Here is a 17,302-nt window from a genome sequence, read left to right on the forward strand (position 1 = left end):
TGTTTTCTTGCGGCCTTAGCACGAGTGTGATACAGGGTCGCACCCAAAAGTGGTAGGACTGATTTTTTTACAAGAATTTTATTGACGATATACTTACAACGACTTAATAATCTTCAAAGTATGCTCCTTGAGCTGCTACACACTTAGTATAACGTTGCTCCCATTCCCCGTACGCCCGCTGGAAATTTTCTTTGGGGATGCCGTTGATGACCCTCGTCGAAGCCTCTTGAACGGCCTTTATCGAGTCAAAACGTCATCCCTTGAGCTGTCTTTTAATCAGGGGGAAGAAGAAGAAGTCCGGTGGTGCCAGATCGGGAGAATAGGGCGGGTGCGGCAACGTGGCAACGCCGTATTTGGCTAGGAGCTGTCTGACGACGAGCGCGTCATGGCAGAATTTTCGGCACCATCTTGGCGCACACCTTGCGCATGGCCAAATCCTGTGAAATAATGCGTTGGACGTTGGATGCAGACAGATCCAACTGGTCTGCAATTTCTTCACTGGTTAAGCGTCGGTCTGTGTTCAGCAGTTTCCTCACTGTGTCCACATTCGTGTCGGTTCTTGCCGTCGACGGCCGTCCGGAGTGATGGTCGTCTTCAACGAGCTCCCTACCCTCTTTAAACAACTTGTGCCACTCAAATACTGTGGAACGGCTTAGGGCAGTGTCCCAATAAGCCTGCTTGATCATATTGAGGGTCTCAGTTGCCATCTTCCCGAGTTTCGCACTAAACTTCACGGAATAACTTTGCTCTAAATTCAGATTCATTTTGTTTTTCGACGCGGAGAAAAAACTTGCTTCACTAAAAGCGGTGTCCTAACTCAACTACAGCCCGCAGGCGACTGAGTTTGGTGTCGGTCTGTTGCTAAGAGCCCCCTCCACCTTACCCTGCCAGGCAGACCCCCCTCCACCGCTCCGTTCGCGCCAGAGAAAATCAGTCCCACCACTTTTGGGTGCAACCCTGTATTGGGCGGCCTCTCGCCCTCTCTTTGTCATTATTCTCCTGGTGTATGTACGACGGGGGACCCAAAAATAACAGGAATGTTGTTGTAGATTCTTTAGTTCTCAATATATTCACATTGAATTTTGTTCACCTTCAAAGTATTCCCGATTAAACACAATGCACTTCTCCAAACGATGCTTCCATTGTTCGAAACATTTCTGAAATTCATTTATCGGGATGTCCTTTAAGTCTTCTAGCGATTTTTGTTTTACCTCCTCCACAGTGTCAAAACGCTTTACTTTCGTGTCCCTTTTGAGTCTGGGGAATAAATGGAAGTCACAGGGAGCTAAATTCGGTGAGTAGGGGGGGTGGACAATCGATGTCATGGTTTTTTTTCTGGTCAAAAACTGCATCACGGAGAGGGCGGTATGAGCCGGCGCGTTGTCATGATGGAAGAACCAGTCGCCCGCGTGCCAAAGATCTGCTCTCTTGAACTCCATGACACTCCAGGCATCTCACAGGTTTTATCAATTGTTCTGTGGAGGTCCCCCCTCGTATGTTTGCGTATACCCATAGCACGGGTCAATCGACGTAAACCATTCCTTTGTTTCTCTTTGCAGGTGCGAAATCCGGTCGGGTCCCGAGTTCCTGCTGAGGAGCTACGCGTTCTACAAGAGCCCCTCTCCGTCCCCAGCCGTCCCCTCCTCCCCCTTCGGCCCCTCCCCATACTCCTCCTACTCCTTCCGCCTTACGCAGTACCACTACGCGGATGAGTCGTGCGCCCTGCCCGTCTACACCATCACGGCCCGCGGCACCCTGCGCATGCGCGGCCGCTCGTGGCTGTCCCCGGACGCCGGCGCCGCAGAGGCCGACTACGCGCTCTCGGGCGTCGCCGTCGTGGCCCACTCGGCGGACGCCGCCGCTGACCTCTCGCGGAGGGTCAACTCCTCCTGCCCCGGGGTCATCGCGCGGCGGGGAGGATGGAGGCCCTACAGGTCAGTTAAGTCTCCGTCACGGTGACGCCCCACCCAATTCAATCCAATCCACGCATTTGGTGATGATCAATTAAACTGTCGATACAAAATGTGAAGTGTGTTCTTCTAACCCCATCTACACCACCGACGGCGACACCAGACTGTTGGAACACCAGAATACGAGGGTAGGCTGAACACTAATGCACACATGCTTGTAGACCACGAACAAAGTGAACTTCAGAGGCACTCCTCATGGAATGTGAAATTAACATTTCCCATCAACACGCATGCGCAGGTTTGAGCTCGTTACATTCACCCAGTGTATTTTGATTAGCGGAAGTATGGAGACGTGTTTTAGTGCTATTTCAACTCGAGTTAAACAGCGTGCTGTTATCGAATTTTTGCCGAGAGAAAGAGAGAAAAAAATTAGGCTGGTACATATAATTTTAAACCACACATCGATCAAATAAAAAATACATTAATTCATTACATATTTTCTTAAAAGTATGCACTCTGTTAGTGAACAATTCAACATGCAGATTACAGTAAGGAATCCAAAACTCTCGAATGTGAATAAATGAATGAAGAGAGAAGTTACCATAGAAAGGAGAATTTTTCGCAGCATATAACAACGTATCTGAAATTTTCTGAGCACATTGGCAATCTTCATTTATAATATGATAATTTTGATACGGTGCCTACTCACGAAAATTTCCAATTGAAATGCGCGTTTAACGATAACCACCCTTCTCATTGTCGCAACTTAGTTCTCCTTTGGCTAATTCCTTACAACATAGTCTTAAATGGCACACCGCCCGCAATCAAGTACATATTTGCGGCTTTTAGAAAATACTCACAGTTTCCACAAAAAGAGCCGATCCGTATTCGAACGACCAAAAACTGCTACTACGTCTGCCCGGTGCATAGCACCATTCATTTCGAGACAAAGGCAAAACGGTATATTTGGGAATGAGAGGGGTACGCCGGCCCCCGACCCCTGCTCATCTTCCACCCCCTCCCCTTCCTTCCGCTTTCAGGGAGTACGTGGTGATGAACGAGTTCGTGGGCGGCGGTCCGGAGTCAGAGGGCCAGGCCACGATGGAGCTGAGGGGCGTGGGGGCGACTGCGGACGAGGAGGAGGGCCTGCGCAGCCTATTGAGGGAGGGCGGCGTGGAGATGGGGGACCTCGTGCGCCGGAGAAAGGGCCCCCGCCGAAAGGGGGGGCCCAGGAAGGGCGTCCAGAGGGACACCTCCAGCCGGAGGGGACACCGGAGGAGGTGGGAGGAGGGGGTCGCGGAGGGTAACCACAGCCACCAGAGGAGGAACGCCGCCTCCTCCAGGTAAAGAAGAGGCGATTGCCCCCTTTTCATTTTGTCCTAATCTAACCAAAAGTCAGATGGCTCAGAAGTCCCCACTTGGCCGTGGGAGGACGAGTCTAATATTCGCCCTCTCTCTTTCCTACACGTGCATTTTTAAATGTGACCCTCGGTGTAGAGCATTCATTTAATCGTATTTAGCAAAACGGCGAATGTAAGCCATCATTCGATAAGTCCCGGAACTTATTGAACGGGATGTTATTTTGGGATGCGCAAGGTATAATTTACAGTGACTACTTTTAAAAGGGATAATCTATCAATAGCGACTGTTGCATTGAGTTTTTGGTGTTTTTGAAGGAGGAAAAGCCAAAAAAACGTTCCGCACATCCAGAAGAAAAACAACTTCTTTCATCAAGGCAATGCGCCACAAGCCAATGAAAACAATGGCCAAATTGAACGAGTTGGGCTTCAACGTGCTTCCACACTCCCACCATACTCTCTCTCCAGATCTAGCCCCCAGCGACTACTGGCTGGCTGTTTGCTGATCTCAAAAAGATGCTCCAAAGGAGAAAGATTTGGCTCGAATGAGGAAGTCATCGCTGCAACGGATGCTTATTTTGAGAGGACAAGGACAAATCGTTTTACAATCATGGTATAGAATAGTTAGGAAAGCGTCGGAATGATTGTATAGCTCTTGAAGGTGATTATGTTGTTGAATAAAAATGAATTTTGCGAAACAAATGTTTTTTTTTCTAAGTTAGTCACGAGACTTATTGAACGATGTTCGGTACTAATTGAACGATGGGTCATGACCATGTCAAATGGCTTAAATATTTCTAAGGAAATATAATAAATTTTTCTCTAAAATAACAAACCTCAGCATCTGAATAAAAAATTTGTCTTGTAAGTATTGTATTTATTTGAAAAGTAAAATATAAGAAGAAAACTATTAATCCGAGGGTATAGTGATAACTTCCCAAATTTAAACGTCACTCAACAAAAGAAAAAGATCTATCTATGCCAAAGAAGGCAAAGTTTGTTAGAAGAAATTAAAAAAATGACAGTAAAAGTGGATGCAAGTGATTGATATGTGTGGGATTGGAAAGATGAAGATTGTGAATGGGGAGAATGTTGTGTAGAAGAGGTAATTGGAGTGCAGAAGTTTGGATTGAAGGGTTAGTAACTCAAAGTAACACTCAAGGGAACACCTGATGTCCGTCTGTTTAAGAGTGTATTACGGGCTCAACTCCCAGGTTTCCCTTTTCCTCGAAGTGGTGAATAGGAAGCGATACTCTTCAGGCCCCCAGCGACCCCTTCTTCGTATAAATGTATGCATACATGCAATTTAGGAATCGGATTGGTTATTAATGGCAAACTTTTTTCAGGAAAGCCATCGGGGGCACCAAGACCAAGAGCTTGCGAAGTAAGAGGGGCCGGGGAGGACAGGTGCGGAGGGGGGTCGCCGCCACCCCCAAGGGCCCCCACGCCTCGTGGGCCGTCGCGGGTGATGTGGACTGCGTCCTCGCGGCCATCCACGACGCCACCTTCCACGAATTGCAGCTCCTGCGCTCGCATCGGCGGCCCCGCACGGCCCCCGACGCCCCCCCGGGCCCCGCTGACCCCCTGCGCCGCGAATTGCTCCTCGGGGACGTCCACTCCGTACCCGCGCTCAGAGCCACCTACCGCTCCACTGCCTTCCAGACGCCGCTACAGCACGTGGACCAGGTGGGACACGCCCCCACCCCCCCCAACAGTCCCCGCTTCACTCCCTCCCCCTCCCTCCTCTTCCGTGGTAATCTCATCCGCACTCAATCCACATCCAAAATATCCCGCCAAACTAGCACAATATAAATGACTTGTATAAAAAGTATCGGGAAAAGTTTCGGAAAAATAGGTTTTTATTCCGGATGCGGTACCTCAAAATCCTTCAAAGTACATCCCTTGAGCATCGCCACACACTTTTGCCAGCGGTATTAGTGGTATGCCGTCAAGTGGGTAATATGATAACTGCACATTGGCCACTAATGGCCGCGTTTTCTTATCTCAACGGCATTTAATATGATGACGATTAATAAGGAAAGGGCCAGGGGGCTCGTCAGGATGGCCTCACGATTTTGGGTTACTAAGCTATCACGTCAGTCAGATTTAGACCAGTGAATTGAATACCGGTAGGATGCGTATTGAAAGGCGAGAGCATTTTTAGGCGATATCATTTTACTAATAAAACACTCCGTCTCCGATAACTGTTTCATTCTAAAACTGAAGTCCCACATTCCTTATGGTTGGTTACATGGTTTGTATAAAATTATCGGGAAATGTTTCGGGAGTAAATAAATTTCTTTCGCTAGATATAGCTAAAATGGCTCCAAAATTCATCAAATTACATCCCTTGAGAACTTTCACACATACATTTCCTCTTACGGTTTTTCCATGACTCGAAGGCTCCCTGGAGGGCAGATTCCGGAAGGTCCTTAAGAGTACACGTGCGAGCTTCTTTGACTTCACTTAGGGTCCCTTGGTGGTATCCTTTGAAGGATGGAGGATTTCATTTTTATTGGAATAGGAAATAGTCTGCTGGTGCCAAGTCGGGACTGTAATGGGGGTTGGGGAATCGTCGCGATGACGTCGCAGAAGGTCTTCGTAAAATCGACAGACACCGGACTCTGCTCTTCGTCGTCCTGTGGCAAGACCTTCGGCAGGACGTGTTTAGCGCCGATGTTTCACATCGCCAAATTTTCAGTAATAAACAATGCCAATACACGATCTGCGATCATGCGCACACTTAACCGACGGTCTGTATTCAGTACTTCACGCACAATACAGAAAAAAGTTCCAAAGAAACTGCGGGAGATGCCGCAACAGTAACTTTTAACGGAGTCATCCGCTAATTTGCATTTCAATGCAACAATTTCAGAGTGTAAAAATCATTCGCCTTGACTGGGATTCGAACCCAGATCCCTCAATATCCGGTCGAGTGCTTTAGCCGCTTAAGCTACCGAGGCGTCCTCTTAAACTCTGAAATTTTGGGGCTTTTAAAGGAACAAGATGTTGTGACGAAATGCCGTACATACAATGTCACATGCATTCGTAGTCGTGCGCGAGGCGCCACAGTCCACGAGGTTAAAGCCAACTTTAAACACTTATGGTGTTTTCACTTTGACAAATTCCAAAGAAACTGCAGGAGATGCCGCAACAGTAACTTTTAACGGAGTCATCCGCTAATGTGCATTTCAATGCAACAATTTCAGAGTGTAAAAATCAGGCGAATGATTTTTACACTCTGAAATTGTTGCACAGAAAAAAGTTGTTACTAATCCTTTTTATATAAACCTTGTATGAATGTATCGTGATGGTGGCTTTATGAGGCGGAATTCTGGCGAAGCTTCGGATAACGGCATTGTGATCTACGATATCAATGATCATTACAGATCTCGAACAATCTCTTTTAAAAAAAGAAATCTTTTCGAAACCGAAAGACACCCGAGATAGAAAATGACCGTGCGGCAGTTTTATGGGTGCGCTGTTTTCACTCCTTCCACTTGGCTTCACAATTCTTTTGCCTTTAAATTTCCAAACACGACCCTAGTCATAAATCTACGGAGTCGCAGTCCCTTCGTCAGAGAAGGCCCTTTTGAGGTGTAACTCAGAGACGCTGACCTTCGTCCCTCTTGAGGGCCTGCTTCGGGGCCGGCCGACCCCCGTGGCGATCCGGAATGTGCACCCCAAAGCCCATCCTCGTTCTCCATTGCCCTTCCCACTTGCTACGTACTGAGAGAGAAATATTCGCCTGTCAAACAGTCCAATCTGCTTGTCTTCTATATCGAGAATAAATTTGGGCATGGATATATGTTGAATGACTCCTAGATAATTAATATTAATCTAAACATTATCTTAAGATGCGGAAACATTGACTTTATATGCACATTATTATCCATTATCGGCCATATGTAGTTTCAATATCTAATTACGTATTTTTTTAATTTTCTTTTCACAAACCAAGTATTTTCAAGTACAATGTCTTATATAAATTACAGATTCATCTGCGATGTGTTGGAATTGTTCAATAATGACAGAAACGAAGACTATTTCAATTTTCCATAAAATAATTATTTAGTGGCAAATTGTAATAGTCTTCGTTTCAGTTAGATGTATCATTTTTTTCGTTTAGTTCGTATTTAATTTATATCAAAACTCCCTGGGAAACTACAGGAGGGACAGGGAAAGTAAATAGCTCCCCATACATATTATTTAGATATGTTAGTGCCCTGCAGGCCACCGCTAGGGTGTGTGGCAGGGGGTAAATGCACTCCAGACTAATTTTGACCCGAATATGACCCTAAAGCGGGCGGACGATATTCTAATGATCCCTTATCGTTCGTGAAAAAATATGGCATCTTAAATATATGCGTGCTGCACTTAATCTAATTAATTTTATTGACATAATCTACCCTGCGGTAGTCCGATGGGGTAATAATACATTTTCAACATCACTACCAAAGAGACCTCCTTCTAATTTATGCAATAGATTCAATCTGTAATTTAACCTTCGCTCCGTGAGTAAATCCCAGTCTAACTGCTCTAATATTTTGGATACGTTACTAATTTTATCATAACAACGTTTTACAAATCTAGTTCCTCTACACTGCACGCGATCCAATTCGGTAATCCAACTTAATGAGGAGCCCATACATCAGCAACATATTCTAAATGGAGCCCAACCAGCAAATCACGCAGTGTATCTCGCGCCGTTGACCTTAGCACTAGGTGACCTCCACCCTCACCTATGAAAGCAACCTTTGGGTTGATGACTGTGGTTTTGGTTTGGGTATGCCGCCCTTTAGCAAAGTGTGCATTAAAAGTGTCGACACCAGCACGGAGGTGTGTTTAAATTAGTTCTTTTTATCAGCGTAAATTGTGCAAATGAAAAAGCCATTTGAAAATACGTATCCTCTAGGCAATCTCACTTTATCCAAAAAAAATAATTCATTTCCAGCAATTAATTCCGTTGGAAAGCTGGGTTTACTACGCGGATAGGATGGCTAAATTCACATTAAACGAATTTTGGCAAAACAAACTAACATCCCTTCGGTGGTCAGTTTACAATCCAATCTTGTTGCAGTAGCTTATCCTTAAATCTTCACAATTCAACCATTTTTATCTCATCTTAGAATTTTAACGCCTGAAATGATTGAACATAATTCTTACATATTTTAATTGTAAATAACAAGTAGTGCCTACCAAAAGTTTTTGTTGTGAAATGGAGTTGACCCCCACATTAAAAAAAAATAAACACAGTAATCGACCCGAAGGTCGGTTTGATAGGTGATGGTAGAGTTCACCCAGTACTAAGCCCTATTCGGCGTGTGAAATTCACATTTCAGGGTAGGGGGGACAGTTCCTTTCCCAGTACCGCTTATGGTTCCCCAGGAAGATCTGGCACCCGAAAAAAACACAGCTTGGGTGGCCTTGCCCGGGAAATGAACCCGGGCCCCTCCTTTCAGTAATCCAACGCTCTGACCCCTGGACTACCGCGACCTTTACTTCCACATTATTAAACCAATTAAAACCTGTAGTTGCACACTTAATGTTTGTAGAATACGCTTACAACCGGCTTCCCTCCCCATTTGGGGTAATTTCCCCATCCCCCGTGGACGCCCCCCTCTCGCACCCATTGCCTAATTCCCCCTCGTTTCTTCGCAGGGCGACGGCTGCCACATCTGCCACGTGGTGGCGCGGGCGACGGCCCGCTCCCCGCCGCACCTCCACGCCCGCCCGCGCCTCCCCGCCCTCCTCGGCGGCGGCGACTGGGCGTCCGCGCGCTGCGAGTCCCGCCCCTCCACCGGCCTCTTCCTCCGCCGCCGCCTCCGCTTCCGCGCCGCCGCCCCACGTCGCTTCGCCGCAGAGTACCGCTTCTACGCGGACGCCGCCTGCTCCGCCCCCGCCTTCACTGTAGCCGCCTCCGGATCCTACGCCTACGCCGCCCCCGGACGCCACGACCGGGGGCGGCACGGCCAAGGGGGCCTTGCGACCCCCTCCGTGCCTGGGGCTGCCGAGGTGGACTTCCACGTGACGGCGGCAACGGTGACCGTGCTGGACGCGGGGGTTGCGAGGGGGCTGGAGGTGGCGGCCGCCGCCTCCACGGGTGACTGCGGCCGGCCGGGGGCGTGGCGGCCCGGAGTGACGGTGGACGTGACGGCCACGAGGGGCTGCACGGCCCTGGGCATTCGGGTGCCGTCGGCGGAGGCTGACCTCGCACGCGTGGAGGTGGGCGAGAGTGGCGTGCCCGTGCTCCTGCTGGGGCAGCCCGAGACGGAGCCCGCCCCCTGGGGATCGGCGGGGAGGAAGCGGCCCACGGCGTACGCGCCCCCCCTGGTGCAGTGCTCTCGGGAGGGGGTCCCTCCACCCCTGAACACGGACAACCGGCTTTTCCCTCTGCCCGCCCGTCTCTCGGCGCCGCGTTCCTCGTCCCCCGGGGGTCCGCGGCGACCCCCGTCCCTGCTGATGGCCGCGGCGCTCTATGCGGCGATCGCACTGCTTCCCTGGTGGCGCTAACGAGAAGCCAGGGAGAGAGTCCCCTTCCCCTAATAGGGAGTCGGTCGGTCGCCCGTGAAGGCGCGTCCTCTTCCAAACGGGAGAGGGACGGAGGAGTCGCTTCCGCCGCCTTCGAGAGAGACTTACTCCGGGGACGTGTTAATTGTGCAGAGACAAAAGGAACCCGGGAGAAAAAAGGGGTGAGCGAATGCGGCGTGTGTACCGACACTCCCGACTGCCCTTTGAATCCTCTTTAGGGCTGATGAGCGAGCAAACAAGATGCGTCGACGTATTCCATCCTTCCTTTGAAACCACTAATGCAGTGAGACATTCGGACGCCGTCCACCCCGCAGCCCCCATCCATACTAATGATTAAGAGGACTCCTCTGCGGAGCATGTCATAAGAAACCAAAAATGCAAATTCAGTATTACACCGGAACACACTGTGCCAAACGGTGCCGAGGAACAGTCTTACACAGTGCCAAAAAGAATCGGAAAAGAATATCGTTTTAGTGTGTGTGTTCTGGTAGGTTACCAATGGTGATTTTGGCCAGACAGCGAAGTAACTCCTAAATCCTATCCCAATGGGCGAAAATCGGTATCAAACCTGACAGGAGTTGACGTCCGGCCATTTGTCATTCCTTCTTCAGGTAAGCAGGCATTTGCAGCGGGTGTTTTTCGGCTGTCGCCATCATGATGTTCTGTCGATGCCCACCGAGCACTTCCAGGGAATTCGCGGGGAATTGAGGAACTTTCCCATTTCTGAGTGAGTACTGCTTTCTGTGCTGGCTTCGTAGACATTTGAATACCACAATGAATGGGAATTACACCTGAGAATTCAAATTTCGGCAGTGCTGTCGTTAACATGTTGGTATGATACCTGATCTACATAAATGGCTACCTATGCTGAACAAAAAATGTATTTGCACACGTAAGTGTCTACGTAAAAAAGTGAAACAAGTTACCTTTATTTCTCGTCAGCCACTTAATCTCAAATAATCGGGGTAAGTGTATGGAACGAGTGAAGTCAGTCAAAAAATACACCTCCGGGTGCTCGTATGTATTGAAATGTGTTAGAATAAATTTAACGTGTGCAATTTAATTAAACCAAAAGATTAAAAGAGTACGCAGCACGATTCAAGGTGTTATGAGTGTGCTATTGTTAATTTGTAGGAGAGTAATTGTTCATAATGAATTATGTGCCATGTGTGAATTTATGTTTTAGCTTATAACTATTACGATGCATTATGTTTCAATTTGCTCAAATCTAAAAGGGGGTGAACTCAGTGATGTATATAAATAAAATAGATTTTATGAACTATTTATTGTAGCCATTTGTGAATATTAAATGTCCAATAAACTTTATAGATATGCAATCTTCCAGTTCGCATGATTTGTATTAACTGGAAATACCTCTTACTTCTAAGTACAAAAATACCTCTATTCATCGCCAATAAATTTTTAAAAAGATATCTATGCTGTTGTGAATTATTTATTTTGATGTGCTAATGATACCAATTTTACGAAATTAAAAAAAAAACTTGTATTGATTTAAATAAAGAATCACAAATGATGACAAAAATGTTTTTCTATCATTTATTCCTCATTCCACATGCTCTTAACATTCGAGCGACGCATTGAAAATGGCGCCCTAATACGTTTCGGTGAAACAAAGGCCAAGCCAATTTAATATCATCCCCTTAATAAAATAAGCCAGCCAGTCAGTAGACAATGCGGTCCTTACTGCTACTTCGCGAGGGAGTTTAGGGCGTCCATAACCACACGTAATAGACGAGCAATCGGTTCCCGCCCTTGAATATTCATGACATGTGTCATACAGCCGTGTACATTTCGTTTCTACTCTGAGATCATCACGCTTAGTCCACTTCCTCACTCCCGGTTAATGCGGGTCCAGAGATCCCCCAAGGGTAAATGGCTTTCCCTTTCATATTTGTTAGATGGGAGCAATTAATTGTTGTTCCCTGGCACCAAGAGCAGGCATGAATGAACCCCTTGATATCAGGGATCGAAGGAGGTCCTCGTCGACGAGGGAGGCCGCCGATAAGCGTGGCGGGGCGCAACAAGCGAGTTAGTCATTCGGTTAGTATCAGGAATGAACCGTAGAGGACAATTTATGGTTGTGGTATTGTTTCGAAATATCACAAAATAGACTAATTCTAATGGGCTAAGTGTGATACGGGGTGCAGAATCTATTTTTATAGTGAAATAAATCCCCAGTCTACTCCTTTCTCTCTCTCTCTCTCTCTCTTATTTCCACGTAGAGTTGGCTCGAAAATGAAAATTAGTAAGCCACATGGCAGGTTAAGAACCCAGAGTGTGGTAAGCAAAATAACAGAATCACAGGAAACTAAAACAAAAATCAAGATAATCCCATTTCTTAGAAAACGTCCGCTGTGAGTAGTGAATTATTATTAAAATACCGAAATACCCTCATTTTAACGCTTCCAACTTAACACCGCCTCAGTTTGAAGTCAGTTAATTCCAGTAATGAACTTATTTATTTATTAGAATCTCCGTTAAGGTTCCTGCACTTGGAAGTACATAAGTGATGAGTAGTCGTGATCTCTCGGAGGAAAAGGGGAAACCTTTCGCGGCATCCGTAGAGTTTGGTAGCCTATCCACAAAGAGGAAGGGAATATTTAAGTACGTGGTATTGGATGGGAAAGAGTCGAAATCTTTCTCCAGAGGAGAGGAAAAAATGCTAAAATACAAGGGATCCCTTTCAGTTCAATTCCCCACATGTCCCTCCCACTCAAAGGGGAAAAAATTAGAAAAAAAAACCTGTCACGACTCCACAGCCACTCAAGTCTTTCACTCGGAGTCATCCGCGCCAAAACAATGAGGCCACTTTATCTCCCCGTCGCCCCCTTTCCCCCCCTAGCATTCATCCGAGGGACTCGTCGCCCCCGCACCCCCTACTTAACCGAAAATCCTTTCAATCCTTCCTCGGGGATCTCCCCTCCTAAAGGCCGGCCACTCCCCCTGCCTCCTCGCTCAATTAGCTAAGCAAACTGGGGGGGAGGGGGTCCGGACCTTTGAGCGGTAGGAGAAGATGGCGCAGCGGGGAACGGGGGTTTGGGGGAAGCAGAGGGGCCAGAGGAAGGGCAAACGGGAGAAGGGGGTGGAAGCATCATTCTGGGCCTACAGGAATTCTTCATCTCCGACGAAACAAGTGTCCTGCTGCAAAGTCGGAGCCGCTGGAGAGGGGGCGGGCCGGGTATGGGAGGGGATCCGAATTAGTTGCCAGAGGAGAGGCACCCTGGTTTTTTTCCTTTGATGGAGGAGCGGAGCGGGAGATTTCAATTTGAGATGGGCTCCAGGGTGGGCTCTGCTGGGGTAACGGAACCTGCACGCGGACACACGAAGACCATCCTCGGGCCCATCGTCCCTCGGCTCCAGGCACTCGTGTCGCCGCCCCCCGCCGGGAAGGAGGCAGGGCCGCGGCCTATGGGCTCGCTCACCCCTCAGCAGTGGAAGACGTATGACGCCACACCACAGGGGTATCGGCGAGTTACTCGCGTGGATATCTCCGTGAAGGCACCTTAAGATTCTGGTGGTATTAATCTGTCGTCAATTGCTTTGAATACATACTGCGGAGGAAAATGTGCCAAAAACAGACTCATGCCAATAAATCCTCCATATATTCGCAAAACACTCTGTGGAACAAATTATTATCTCACCAACACGGGGCCACAGCATACTTGATATACTTGACAGCGATCTCTACGCCCGAAATCATTACAAACATTGAAATAATGGACGGCACCAGTGACCATGAAGTTATTCTTGTGGAATTAAAAAATAAGTTCGTGAATAAAACAAAGAAAAGCGTAAAATACAGGGTCCGTTCAATAAGTATGGGGACTGGTTCTAAATATCAAAATGTATTGTAGTTATCATTACAATCACCTAATATTCTTCAAAATACATCCCTCCTGCATCGATACAATTGGTTTGGTGCATCTGTCACTCGTCAAAAGCCCGCTGGAAGTTGGCTTCCGGAATAGTGCTGAGAGCCTTTGTCGTCGCCGCTTGAACCGCCTCGATGGAGTCGAACCGATATCCTTTGAGCTCCCTTTTTATTCGCGGAAACAAGAAAAAGTCAGGTGGAGCCAGGTCGGGACTCAAGGGGGGGGTGAGGCAACGTTGCCACGCCGAATTTCGTCAGCAGCTACCGCACAACAATCGCACCGCGGCACGGCGCGTTGTCATGGTGAAGTTTCCAATTCTTCGCAATGATTGGTCGCACGCGCGTTACGCGATTTCGCAGGCGTGTCAGTACTTGCAGGTAACATGCAGCATTTATGGTCGTTCCGGAAGGAACAAACTCCTTGTGAACAATGCCACGTCGGTCGATAAAAACAATCAGCATGGTTTTGATTTTGGATTTTGACATCCGAGCTTTATTCGGACGCGGTGACCCCTGCGTGTGCCATTCTGAACTTTGACGTTTTGTTTCCCGGTCGTGAAGGAACATGTTTCATCGCCGGTAAAAACGTTGTCGAGAAAATCATCTTCCTGGACGCAGTCCAAAATTTCTTGCGAAATTTCCACCCGCGACAGTTTTTGTTCCTCGCTCAGGCCTTTCGGCACCAGCTTCGCGAGCTACTCTAGAGACTTAGACGCAATATCGGATTGGTACAAGGAATGGAGATTAGTACTTAACATAGGCAAATGGACAGTTTTGAAATTTTGGAACAAAGGAAGTGGCGAGCAGGACTTATATTAAAAAAGAGTTCTGACTAGAAGTTTAGATGTGCATTTAACTACAAGTTAATTATTTGGGGGTAGTTCTAACACCACACCTTTTATGGGGAGCACATATCAGGACAATATGGGGATTCGCTTTTAGGAAACTCGTCTTCATTTAACGGGTGATTGAGAAATGTAATGGGAAAGTTTAAGAGAAGTGTTATTTTGCTTTAGTTAGACCTCATTTGGAATATGCCGCAAGTATTTGGGATCCTTGGAATAAATTTTAGCAAAAAGAATTAGATACAGTTCAGAGAAAATTCGTCAGATTGGTCAAAAATTGTAACAATAAAGAGAGGGGAGTGGATTCAGGAGAATTAGGCTGGAAGCCACTTGAGATGAGAAGAGAACAAGCGAGACTTAGACTTTTAGAAATTGCCTGGGCAAATTAGTTTAACAATGACACTAAAGAAAGACTCTCCATTCTCGGGATGTCACCGCGTAGGTTGTTTTTCTGACAACAGTTTCGCCTGTGTTTCAACGAGAGTCTTCAGGTCGAAAATCTACGATCCCAATGACACTAAAGGAATTATTATTATGGCCCCCAATACTTGTGTAAATCAGACTATAAAGATAAGGGAAATAGACAACAGTACAGAAAGGTAAAAATTTTCGTTCTTTCCTCGGACAATCAGGAATTATAATAGTAAGAAACCAAAGTCACTATGGAAATTCCAAAGAAAACTGCGGGAGATGCCGCAACAGTAACTTTTAACGGAGTCACCCGCTAATGTGCATTTCAATGCAACAATTTCAGAGTGTAAAAATCATTCGCCTTGACTGGGACCCAACACATCTAGTTCCTTTAAAAGCCCCAAAATTTCAGAGTTTAAGAGGACGCCTCGGTGGCTTAAGTGGCTAAAGCACTCGACCGGATTTTGAGGGATCTGGGTTCGAGTCCCAGTCAAGGCGAATGATTTTTACACTCTGAAATTGTTGCATTGAAATGCACATTAGCGGATGACTCCGTTAAAAGTTACTGTTGCGGCATCTCCCGCAGTTTCTTTGAAGTTTGTCAAAGTGAGAACACCATAAGTAATGAAGGATTTCATGTTTTCCCGGCGTATGGTATTCAAGAAGTTCTCTTGGGTTTCCCACCGGGTCAGGTTGTAGTGCACCGACGTTTCGAAGGCTGACTCTGCCATCGTCTTCAGGGTGAAGCACTTCACCCTGAAGACGATGGCAGAGTCAGCCTTCGAAACGTCGGTGCACTACAACCTGACCCGGTGGGAAACCCGAGAGAACTTCTTGAACACCATAAGTGTTTAAAGTTGGCTTTAACCTCGTGGACTGAGGCGCCTCGCGCACGACTACGAATGCCTGTGACATAGTATGTACGGTATTTCGTCACAACATCTTGTTCCTTTAAAAGCCCCAAAATTTCAGAGTTTAAGAGGACGCCTCGGTAGCTTAAGTGGCTAAAGCACTCCACCAAATATTGAGGGATCTGGGTTCGAGTCCCAGTCAAGGCGAATGATTTTTATACTCTGAAATTGTTGCATTGAAATTCACTATGGAAATATTGAAAACGTTCGATTCACAAGTCAGGGCAATATCAAACGTTGTGTAGACATAAGTTATATTCGTAAGTGAATGTGAATGTTAGTTGATAGTATATGTATTTGCACGCGTGTAAGTTGAAAAGGTCTTCGAGTGAGTATGGCATTCGTCTCTGTGGGTGTAGATTTACATGAATTCGTTGGTTTTGCAAATGGCTTTATCATCTTTTACGGTTGGTGACCTACCGCTCCCCCCCCCCCCGCCACAAGCCGTTGCGGTGGTTGTTGGGGTTAAGTGTAGATGTAGAATAGAGCCACACGTGGCAAGCAGTTTTAATGAATCGCACATAAAAAAAGTTTTGGATTCAAAAGTTACAATTACGATTTTAGTGAAATTATGAAAAATCTGTGCTTCGGGCACATCATCACGAAATCACCATGAAGCATTGAAAGTCAGTGAAATAGTTTCCGCTGTTTGCTAGCGGAGGTAACGCTGTTTGCCACACGGATGTATAATAGGGCCGCAAACAAGTAATCTCCACAGCTTTCACATAAATAGGGATTTGAAAAACTCAAGGCGAATTATTGTAATTTATGTCCTCCATCACTAATTTTGAGTTCAATAAAACGTATTATCCCAGCTAAACGGAACTTGAGCTCATTAACAGTGAGGATTACCTCGTTCTTAATACCAATACTATAAACATGTAAAAACCTGTCACACAAATACACGCAAATAATAATGTTGTACAATAATGACTAGAACAAATCATAGTTCGAAACATTCATGTTTCCAACACTGAAGAATTGGAAATAATTTTGACAAATTGTTACCGCCTAAGGATTCATGTTATACTTAGGAAAAAAGCAAACAAAACTCACTGTTAAATGCATGATTAATACAGGGTTCGTCCGGAAAATAAGTGTACTGAGCTCAGGAAAAAAATGTATTGCACTTTTACATATCTTAAGCTAATATTCCTCAAAATAGGACCCTTGTGAGTCGATACACTTGTTCCAGCGGCGTTCCCATTCCTGGAACGCTCCCGCGAAGGCATCATCGGGAACCTCTCGAAGACTCGTCGTCGACCTCTTCTCTGCCCTCCACGAACATCTTGTGCCACCGAAAGATCATGTTTCTGGACATGGCTGACTCCCCGTAAGCCTGGTTAATCATACCGACAGTTTCGGTAGACGATTTCCCAAGCTTTACCGCAAATTTGATGGAATAACGCTGCTCCAAAAAATTCGGCATCGCGTTCCGTGACGT

General features: G+C 46.6%; 1 protein-coding gene across 1 annotated transcript; it reads left to right on the forward strand.

The window, feature by feature from the left end:
* Positions 1-3,089: 3,089 nt before the first annotated feature.
* Positions 3,090-9,781, forward strand: LOC139694859 (protein APCDD1-like). Its single transcript, XM_071593382.1, has 3 exons — positions 3,090-3,253; positions 4,615-4,954; positions 8,930-9,781. The coding sequence occupies exons 1-3, from the start codon at positions 3,090-3,092 to the stop codon at positions 9,779-9,781; spliced, it is 1,356 nt and encodes a 451-aa protein (XP_071449483.1).
* The last annotated feature ends 7,521 nt before the right edge of the window (positions 9,782-17,302 follow it).

This window comes from Hetaerina americana, unplaced genomic scaffold (genome assembly GCF_022747635.1).
Source record: "Hetaerina americana unplaced genomic scaffold, ioHetAmer1.1.p SCAF_58, whole genome shotgun sequence".
NCBI classification, from domain to species: Eukaryota; Metazoa; Arthropoda; class Insecta; order Odonata; family Calopterygidae; genus Hetaerina; species Hetaerina americana.

Bases quoted from the DNA above. Each gene is read 5' to 3' on its own strand.
- LOC139694859 (XM_071593382.1), top strand. From the start codon at position 3,090: ATGGGGGACCTCGTGCGCCGGAGAAAGGGCCCCCGCCGAAAGGGGGGG. The intron at 3,254-4,614 runs GTAAAGAAGAGG...AACTTTTTTCAG, and splicing joins AGGAACGCCGCCTCCTCCAG to GAAAGCCATCGGGGGCACCA. The intron at 4,955-8,929 runs GTGGGACACGCC...GTTTCTTCGCAG, and splicing joins CGCTACAGCACGTGGACCAG to GGCGACGGCTGCCACATCTG.